Source organism: Bison bison, unplaced genomic scaffold (assembly GCF_000754665.1).
Source record: "Bison bison bison isolate TAMUID 2011002044 unplaced genomic scaffold, Bison_UMD1.0 scf7180017864305, whole genome shotgun sequence".
NCBI classification, from domain to species: domain Eukaryota; kingdom Metazoa; phylum Chordata; class Mammalia; order Artiodactyla; family Bovidae; genus Bison; species Bison bison.
The window spans coordinates 1,844,204-1,854,628 of NW_011494877.1; the positions used below are offsets into that span (position 1 = coordinate 1,844,204).

Sequence of the window (10,425 nt, forward strand, 5' to 3'; positions counted from 1 at the left end):
CAAGGGACTCTCAAGAGTCTTCGCCAACACCACAGTTCAAAAGCATCAATTCTTCGGTGCTCAGCTTTCTTCACAGTCCAAATTTCACATCCATACATGACCATTGGAAAAACCATAGCCTTGACTAAATGGATCTTTGTTGGCAAAGTAATGTCTCTGCTTTTCAATATGCTATCTAGGTTCGTCACAACTTTTCTTTCAAAGAGTAAGCGTCTTTTAATTTCATGGCTGCAGTCACCATCTGCAGTGATTTTGGAGCCCCAAAAAATAAAGTCTGACACTGTTTCCACTGTTTCCCCATCTATTTCCCATGAAGTGATGGGACCAGATGCCATGACCTTCGTTTTCTGAATGTTGAGCTTTAAGCCAACTTTTTCACTCTCTTGTTTCACTTTAATCAAGAGGCTTTTTAGTTCCTCTTCACTTTCTGCCATAAGGGTGGTGTCACCTGCATATCTGAGGTTATTGATATTTCTCCCAGCAATCTTGATTCCCGCTTGTGCTTCTTCCAGCCCAGCGTTTCTCATGATGTACTCTGCATATAAGTTAAATAAGCAGGGTGACAATATACAGCCTTGACGTACTCCTTTCCCTATTTGGAACCAGTCTGTTGTTCCACGTCCAGTTCTAACTGTTGCTTCCTGACCTGCATACAGATTTCTCAAGAGGCAGGTCAGATGGTCTGATATTCCCATCTCTTTCAGAATTTTCCACAGTTTATTGTGATCCACACAGTCAAAGGCTTTGGCATAGTCAATAAAGCAGAAATAAATGATTTTCTGGAACTCTCTTGCTTTTTCAATGATCCAGCGGATGTTGGCAATTTGATCTCGGCTTCCTTTGCCTTTTCTAAAACCAGCTTGAACATCTGGAAGTTCACGGTTCATGTATTGCTGAAGCCTGGCTTGGAGAATTTTGAGCATTACTTTACTAGTGTGTGAGATGAGTCCAATTGTGTGGTAGTTTGAGCATTCTTTGGCATTGCCTTTCTTTGGGATTGGAATGAAAACTGACCTTTTACAATCCTGTGGCCACAGCTGAGTTTTCCAAATTTGCTGGCATATTGAGTGCATCACTTTCACAGCATCATCTTTCAGGATTTGAAATAGCTCAACTGGAATTCCATCACCTCCACTAGCTTTGTTCATAGTGATGCTTCGTAAGGCCCACTTGACTTCACATTAATATTTTGTCTCTAGTTATAATTTTAATATCTCATTCTTAATCACGTTTAAGAGCAGTATTCTAGTTATCAATGACCTCTATTAAACCAACAAAAAGAATCATGTTGTCACTGTCTTGGGTTTTACCTTGGATAAGCCAAAATGCTAAAGATGCTGGGAAAGACTGTGGGCAGGAAGAGAAGGGAGCGACACAGGATGAGGTGGTTGGATGGCATTACCGACTCAATGGACATGCGTTTGAGCAAGTCTGGGAGATAGTGAAGGACAGTGCTTGCAGTCCATGGGGTCACAAAGAGTCAGACACGACAGAGTGACTGAAGACCACCACAAGAATACAGCTTCCTGCTGGACACACTCACTTAACTGCCCCACAGACAACTCGAACAGCATCTTCCTACCAACCTACTTCTCTTTCTTCTTTTCGCATCCTCCATTTGGTCACCAAAGCCATAATGCTGAAGTCACCTTAGTTTCTTCTTTCTCACATTGAATCAATCATTAAGTTCTGCTAGCTTACCTCTATTTCTCAACTTTGTCCCCTCTTCAGTCATTTCAGCACTGTAATAATTTAGAACAAAGTGATTTTTTACTAGACTACTCTAATAGTTTTCTGTTATTTCTGCATGTGGTCATGTCCCCCTCACATCTATCCTTCAGAAGCAGTAAGTATCAGAAAATGATTCCAAGAAGCCTGAATACTTGGTTGCATTTAACATGCAAAAGAAGAAGGTGGGAAACATCCAAATAGAAGAAAGAGTATTCACAAAAAGCAAGTCTGGGTGAGTGGAGAATGAAAACTGCCAGATACGTCAGAATGGCTGGAGTGCTGGATGAGGTGAGAGATGAGGTAGGGAGAGCATTAAGTGCTAAGATCATGAAGATCTTTGTGAACTTCTAATTAGAATTCCATTTCCTACTGATTCACACGTCAGACCAATCAAAAACCTGCTGCTGCAGACAATATTCAGAGGAAGAAGAAAAACAACTCTGGATCATTTATGCAACAAACATTGAAATAATCATGTTCATACTTGCATGTGCCAACCTCCCCAATATAATGCCTACTGAATGACAGTATGTTCAAATACTGAATAATGCCCTGAAATATGAAGAGTTCTAGAGCAAGAGACTTTAACCTCTCTTATTTTTTAAAGTCCCATCTCAAAAACCACTTTATTGTTTCAACCTTGCTGCCTGAATAGTCTGCCACTAACTGAATGCTAAGTCTCTCTTCCAGGCTCTCACAATACTATCTGACTTAGTTCTCACTCTTTTTCACTATGAATATCCGATCATCGTGTTGCCTGAAACTTTACCTCAACTGTGACTAACTTAAAGTCACCAAATTATTGTTTACTTGTGTTCCTGAAGAGCCAAAAGGCACTGGTGAATAATAAAGAAGTAATGATAGTGGGAAGGCAAAGTCCACTCTTTACTTTTCTACCCTTAGATAGCCGCCATAAAGAAGAGACTTGAGAGCGCTCTTCAAAATGAGATGAAAACCACGTTTGACTTTATGACCACTTTCCATCCCTAAGGATCGGGGATCTAAACTATATACATTTAAAACAGTTTCAGATGATATGCTGGAATTCTGAAACAAGCAACTGAAAGATCTCAGTAGCAACAGGTAGACACTTCCAGTATTACAGAAATAGGCATTAATTTAGGGTGTGAGAGCAAGAAAGGATGTACATATGAAACAGATGATGTGGGCACTCACCTGTCGAATTGACATGGTACAGAGAATATACAGGAAGATGAAGGAACAGTCTGTGGTGTCATCCCCGAGCAGATTTCGGTGAGACAGTCCCTGGATGTAGGACAGGGGGGTGAAAGGCAGCTTTGCCACCACTCTGCCATCAAATCTAAAGAGGAAAGAACAGAGGACTGTTATTTTCAGAAGGCTGACAAACTTAGATCCGGAGAGAATCTGGGACAGAAACAGAACTTTAAGTCTCTTGATCTCTAAAAAACCAAGAAATGGTGATATTCTAAAAATATATCTGTAGTATAAGGATATAAGGAGATTTTTTTCCCATTAATCTTTTTCTAAACTAGAGATTCTTAGTTTTTTCAATATCAGGATATTTAACATGCTGAAAAAGTATTGAGGACTCCAAAAAGGTTTTATTTAGAGGTTTCATCTATTATCAATATTACTATTTAATAAATTAAAACTGAGAAATTTTAAAATATTTGTCAAATCATTTAAAAGACAGTAATACTCAGTATATGTTAACACAAGTATTTTTATGGAAAATAACGTTATTTTCCATACAAAAAAAGAATTCACCAAGAAGAAAGGCTTCTTCCTTCCTCCCCCTCAATGTCATAGCTGCTTCATTACTTGGGCTGTTACAATATTATACACCCTATGAAGCCTCTGGAAAATTCCACCATACATTCATGAGAGAATGAAAGTGAAGAAGGCAAGGAAAAAAATCTTAGAATTATTACAATAATTTTTACCTCAAGGACCTCCTAAAAGTCTGAAACTGCCAGCATTCCCCAAACCATACTTTTGAGAAGCACTGTTCTAAACCATGAGATCAATAAGATTTTAAGAATCCTCTTTTCTAAGAGTCAAAGATTCCCAGTATACACCTTAAACATGAAATTCATGGAATGTACACAGTGGTGAATGAAAAATAGTATACATAATATTCTGAGATAACTTTTTTGTTTTAATAAAACTTTATTTTTTTAAATTTAAATTTATTTATTTTAATTGGAGGTTAATTACTTTACAATATTGTATTGGTTTTGCCATACATCAACATGAATCCTCCACAGGTGTACACATGCTCCCCATCCTGAACCCCCCTCCCACCTCCCTCCCCATACCATCCATCTGGATCATCCCAGTGCACCAGCCCCAAGGATCCTGTATCCTGCATCGAACCTGGACTGGCGATTCATTTCTTATATGATATTATACCTGTTTCAATGCCATTCTCCCAAATCATCCCACCCTCTCCCTCGCCCACAGAGTCCAAAACACTGTTCTATAACTTTTAACATACTTCTAATATTTGAAATTAATTCCTTTTATTTTTTCTAAAACAGAAAAGAAAGATGTTTTGAAAAGAGGAAAAGCTTATAAAAAAGCTAGAAGAAGTACATATCACTGTTTATTTTGAGGTGCTGGGGATATGAGCTTTTTTTATACTTTTCAATAAGTTGTATAATCAGACAAAGAGAATTATAAAATTAATGTGATTAAGGATAGTGATACTTCACAGTATTAGAAAAGTATATGACCGCCATCAGTTAAATTATCCAAATAAAGTCTCTACTTCCAGTTAAAATGTCTAGAACATTTGCTTTTAGAAAATATGTATTTATCTTATTCATCTTTGGTTGTGCTAGGTCTTCATTGCTGCCTGTGAACTTCCTCTAGCTGTGGTGAGCAGAGGCTAGTCTCTGGTGTGACACATGGGCTTCTCATTGCGGTGACTGCTCTTGCTGCAGAGCACAGAGCTGGACGCAGACTTCAGTAACTGCAGCACCTGGCTCAGCAGTTGTGAAGCATGGGCTCTAGAATGCAGGTTCAGTAGTTGTGGTGTATGGGTACAGTTGCTCTGCGGTATGTGGAATCTTCCCAGACCAGGGATCCAACCTGTGTCCCCTGCACTGACAGGCAGGTTCTTACACACCATACCACCAGGGAAGTCCAAGAACATTCCCTTAAAAAAAAAAAAAATGCTTGGTATTTAGAATGTTTCTATAGAGGGAGGGGGAAAAGAGAGGTAGCATTACTATCATTTCCTTTGGAGAAAAAAAATTCCTAAATATCCATCCATATAAACTTGTGAGTTTTGAGGTGCCAGAGATATGAGCTTTATAAATATATAATATTTATTTCTATATATTTATAAATATTATATATTTATAAATGTATAATTATAAAATATAAATATTGCGAGCTTCATACATAGCTGAACTCCACAGAAAATAGAACAGAATGAAATAGACACATTCTATAAATATATATGATTATACACTTACTACTTTGAACTGCCTTCCTAGTATATATTTACATAGGGAAAGGGCTCAACCATAAAGTGCTGTTACTTGGATATGACAAAAAATATTGCAAGATCCATAAGAAGTAATCATTCTTGTCTACTAAACTCATAAAAGCAAAACAAAAGAAATAACTTTTCCAGGAGGAGATATTCCCATTTACTCATAAGACGTATGATCTATAGTTGTTGCGATATTTCCTTGTTATATATATGCTGTTTACAGTATGCTGGTTCTACATATGACACTCTACTATTTTTCTATAGAGTTAACTGTAAGAAGCAGGGCTGAAATAAATATAGACAAAAATGTTTATCCTTCTTATTGCTAACATATGCACACCCAAATTCACCTTCTATAGTCATTTTATTTCTTGTTATTTTTAATTTGAAATTGTAACCAAAATGAAAACCTTTTACAACTAATAAATGAATTCAGTAAAGTTTCAAGACAGAAATCAACCTAAAAAAATCAGTTGCACGTCTATGTGAAGTGAAAGTTGCTCAGTCGTGTCCAACTCTTTGCGACCCCATGGACTATACAGACCATGGAATTCTCCAGGCCAGAATACTGGAGTGGGTAGCCATTCCCTTCTCCAAGGGATCTTCCCAACCCAGGGATCAAACCCAGGTCTTCCGCATTGCAGGTGGATTCTTTACCAGCTGAGCCACAAGGGAAGCCCAAGGATACTAGAGTGAGTAGCCTATCACTTCTGCAGAGGATCTTCCAGATCCAAGAATCAAACTGGGGTCTCCTGCATTGCAGGTGGATTCTTTACCAACTGAGCTATCAGGGAAGCCCTACACACACACACAAAATCCCATTTACAACAGCATTATTAATGTAATTAACTTATTTAATCAAAGTTAATCAAGGAAGTGAAAGATACGCTAAAAACTGTAAGACACTGATAAACTGAAGATGACACAAATATATGGAAAGATATCCATGTTCACAGATTGGAAGATATAATATTGTTAAAATGTCCATACTGGGACTTCCCTGGTAGTCCAGTGATTAAGAATCTGCCTTTCAATGTGAGGGCTATGGGTTTGACCCCTGGTTGGGGAACTAAGAGCCCATGTGTTACAGGGGAACTAAGCCTGTGCACTACAACTACTTAGCCTGAGCAGCCCAACAAAGATCCAACCAGCAGAATAAATAAATAAATAAATATTAAAAAGAAAAAACATGTCCATACTATCCAAAGTATCCCTAGATCCAATATAATCTCTTATCAAAATTCTACTTTTTACAAAAATAGAAAAATTAATACTAAAACCCATAGGGAATCACAAAAGAGCTTGAATAGGCAAAGCAGTCTTGAGAAAGCTGGAGGCATCAAACTTCGATTTCAAATGTGCAGTCACCAAACAAATATGACACTGGCATAAAGACAGACATGTGGACCACTGGAACAGAATGAAGAGCCCAGAAATAAACCCTGTCAACTAGTATTTGACAAGGGAGCGAAGAATTCTCAAGGAGAGAACAACAGTCTCTTCAGTAGATGATGCTGGGTAAACTGGATATTCACACACAAAAGAATAACACCAGACCCCTATCAAAAACCACCCACAAAAATTAACTCAAAATGGATTAAGAATTTAAACATGAGATATGAAACCATGAAACTTCTAGAAGGAAACATTGGGAAAAAGCTCCTTGACACAGCTCTTGGCAAAGATTTTTTGGGTATGACACCAAAAGCACAAGCAACAAAACTCAACAAATGTGACCACATCAAACAAAAAAGCTTCTGCTCAGCAAATGAAACAACAAAATGAAAATGCAAACTATGGAATAAGAGAAAATATCTGTAAACCATATATCTGTTAAAGAGTTAATATCCAAATTATATAAGGATCTGTACAGTAGCAAAACTCTTCCAAATAGTCCAATTAAAATGAGGGCAGAGGATCTGAATAGGCATTTTTCTGAAAAAGACATACAAATGGCTAAGAAGTACATGAAAAGATGATCAATACGACTAACCATCAGGGAAATGCAAACTAAAGCCACGCAACTTCATCTCTCACTTGTTAGAATGACTATTACCAAAAGGACAAGAGATAACAAATGCTGGGCACTGTTTGTGGGAATGTAAATTGGTACAGCCACTATGAAAAACACCATGAATGTTCCTCAAAAAATTAAAAACAGAACTACCATATGATTCAGAAATCCCATTTACAGCTATTTAGCCAAAGAAATTGAAATAAACTACTATCTCAAAGAGATCTGTACTCCCATGTCACTGCAGTAGTATTCATAATAACCAAGATATGGAAACTACCTAAGTGCCACCAACAGATGAATGGATAAAGGAAATATATATATATATATATATATATACATACACACACACATATATATACACACACACACACACATCTATACATGTATATATATACTGTGTACACGTCTGACAGAGAAAGACAAATACTGTATGACATCACTTATATGTGGAATCTAAAAAAAGCTTAACTCTTAGAGAAATAGATTGGTGGTTGCCAGAGGATGGGAGGTGAGAGAAACAGTATGAGACTTTAGACCAGCCACAAAAATGAATAAAATGAATTAAAAAAAAAAACCCTTCAAATTAAGTTTTTCAGGAGATTGGAAGCTTGCTACAGGAATAGCTAAGTGAATTGGTGTCTAGCCTAATAATGAAAAGAGTTGGGGAGAGAAAGAAAAAGTACAGAGAGAGACATGGCTTATAATAGGTTATCTCTCCAAGTGTACTTACTCTCTGCAATTCCAAAGGGAAGGACCACTACTTATGAACAGAATAAGAAGGTGTATTTTGGCCCAATAAAAAGAACCATTTTCAAACCCTACATACTATTGATAAACTATATTATGTTAGAAACCATCAAGCTCCTCACTGTTGAAAATAATTAAAAAGAGGATGGAAAATTATCTGCTAGAGGTATTATTGGAGGGATTTCTGTACTGACACAGAAGTAATGTGTTAAATGACTTTAAAGATCGCTTCTCTAAGATTATAATGTTTTGACTGTATGGAAATAATCCAGAAGAGAAATTAAATAGAAATAAATAATTGATAATTAAATACAGTGCCTCCTATTCCTTCTCTTGCAATCTAGGAGCTCAAGTCCTTCCCATACAGTCTAAGCTGAGGCTTTTTTCTTATCAACACATTTTAAGATGAAAATGGGTATTACAGGTAATATATTCCATTCTACAATAAACAGATGATCAAGGTGAAACTAAGAGAAATTATGCGAAAGAACAGTGATTGTTCAGTACAATCAAAATATGTACTAGACCTTTAAGACTTTTTTTGATGTGGACCATTTTTAAAGTTTTTACTGAGTTTGTTACAATATTGTTTATGTTTTGGGTTTTTTTGGCTGCAAGGCATGTGGGCTCTTAGTTTCCCAACCAGGGATCGAACTCACATCCCCTGCACTGAAAAACAAAGTCTTATACTGGGGAAGTCCCAAAATATGCATTAGACTTTTCATTTCACATGAGGGCCTATAAAAATAGTTACAGCCTTTAACTTCTAGGTGCTCACAATCCTAGACATGAGAAATATATATGTACAGAATAGTAATTATATTTAATATTATTGTATTATATACTTGAAATTTGCTAAGAGAGTAAATCTTAATTAGTCTTACCACCACCACAACAAACTGATATTTATGTGAAGGATTTGTTAACTGATCTTATTTGGTAATCATTTTGCAATATATGCACCAATGTATGCGTCAAACTATCACTCTATACATCTTAAATGTACATAGTATTCTATATTATATGTCAATTATATATCTCAATAAAGCTGGAAAAAGGAAGCATTATTCATAACTGCCAACTGATAAGTTACGATGGTACTTCACTATTACCCAAACTCCATAGTTTACATTAGGGCTCACTCTTGTTTCTTTCTTTTTTTAGCACTTATTTACTTATTTGGCTGTTCTGGGTCTTCACTGTGGCATGAAGAATCTTTAGTGCTGGCATGCAGGATCTAGTTCCCTGACCAGCGACTGAACCAGGCCCCCTGCACTGGGAGTGTGGAGTCTTAGTCACTGAATGACCAGGCAAGAACCATTCTTGGGTTTTAATAAATGTATAGCAAAATGTATCACCATTAAGTATCACACAGAATAGTTTTACACTAAAAAAAAATCCTCTGTGCTCTGCTTATTCCCTCCCTCATACCTGATTCCTGGCAACCACCGATCGTTTTACTACTATCTCCATAGTTTTGTCTTTTCTATAATGTCATGTAGTTGCAATCATATAGTATGTAGCCTTTTCAGATTGATTTATTTCACTTAATAGTATGCATTTAAGGTTCTTCATGTCTTCACATGGCCAACAGCCTATTTCTCTTTAGCAATGAATAATATTCTACTGTATGGATATTCCCACAGTTTATCCATTTATAAACTGATTGCTTCCAAGTTATGACAATTATCAATAAAGCTGTGTGAAAGTTTCTGGGTGGACATAAGTTTTTAACTCATTTGGGTTTACTTTCACTTTTTATTCTATATTATTCTATATTGTGTGAATTTTTTAGAAGTATTTGTGTCTCACTAGCCTAAGAAAATCCTTGTTTTAGAATTTTGGAACCAAAATTCTTTGGTTCTGATGTACATTCCTGGTTAAGATCTACAGCATAAGCTTCAGAAGCTACGTGATATAAACTAGTCATTTCAAATCATCAGGGAAAACAAATTATTTACTCCCTGCCTAGTACTGACAACAGCAAAGAGCTTGGTAAAGTTGGAAACTAAACACCAAAATAAATTACAGATGAAACAAAATTTATTTAAATATAAAAAAGAAAAAACTATATAATCGGGTATAAGAAAGGTACTATTTATACAACAGAAAAGTGACATAAAAATAAATATTTTCCATGTATCTCCAAAAGGAGAGTTTAATATGTAAAGAAGAGTCTTAATATGTAAAGACTTCTTATAAAAAGAAAATAAGGGGAAGAACATGAGCTAGAAATTTAGAAATAGTAAAAGCATAATAAATAAATGAAAAGATGCTAAACATCACCAGAAATTGCAAATTAAAAAAACATATTATTTTTCAACTATTAGATTTACAAATATTAAACAGATACATAATTTCTAGTGATGACAAATATATACAGAAAGAACCATTCACAAGCCCAGAGGACAGTAATCTAAAAACAGAAATTAATAAAAACTTTTCT

At 36.0% G+C, this 10,425-nt stretch overlaps 1 protein-coding gene across 1 annotated transcript in view; it reads right to left on the reverse strand.

The window, feature by feature from the left end:
* The window catches only part of TMCO1 (transmembrane and coiled-coil domains 1), a 56,437-nt gene that overhangs the window by 17,111 nt on the left and 28,901 nt on the right, over positions 1 to 10,425 (reverse strand). The window contains exon 6 of the mRNA XM_010851978.1: positions 2,908 to 3,052. Coding sequence (XP_010850280.1) covers positions 2,908 to 3,052 — 145 coding nt within the window. The remainder of the gene's footprint in view (positions 1 to 2,907; positions 3,053 to 10,425) is intronic.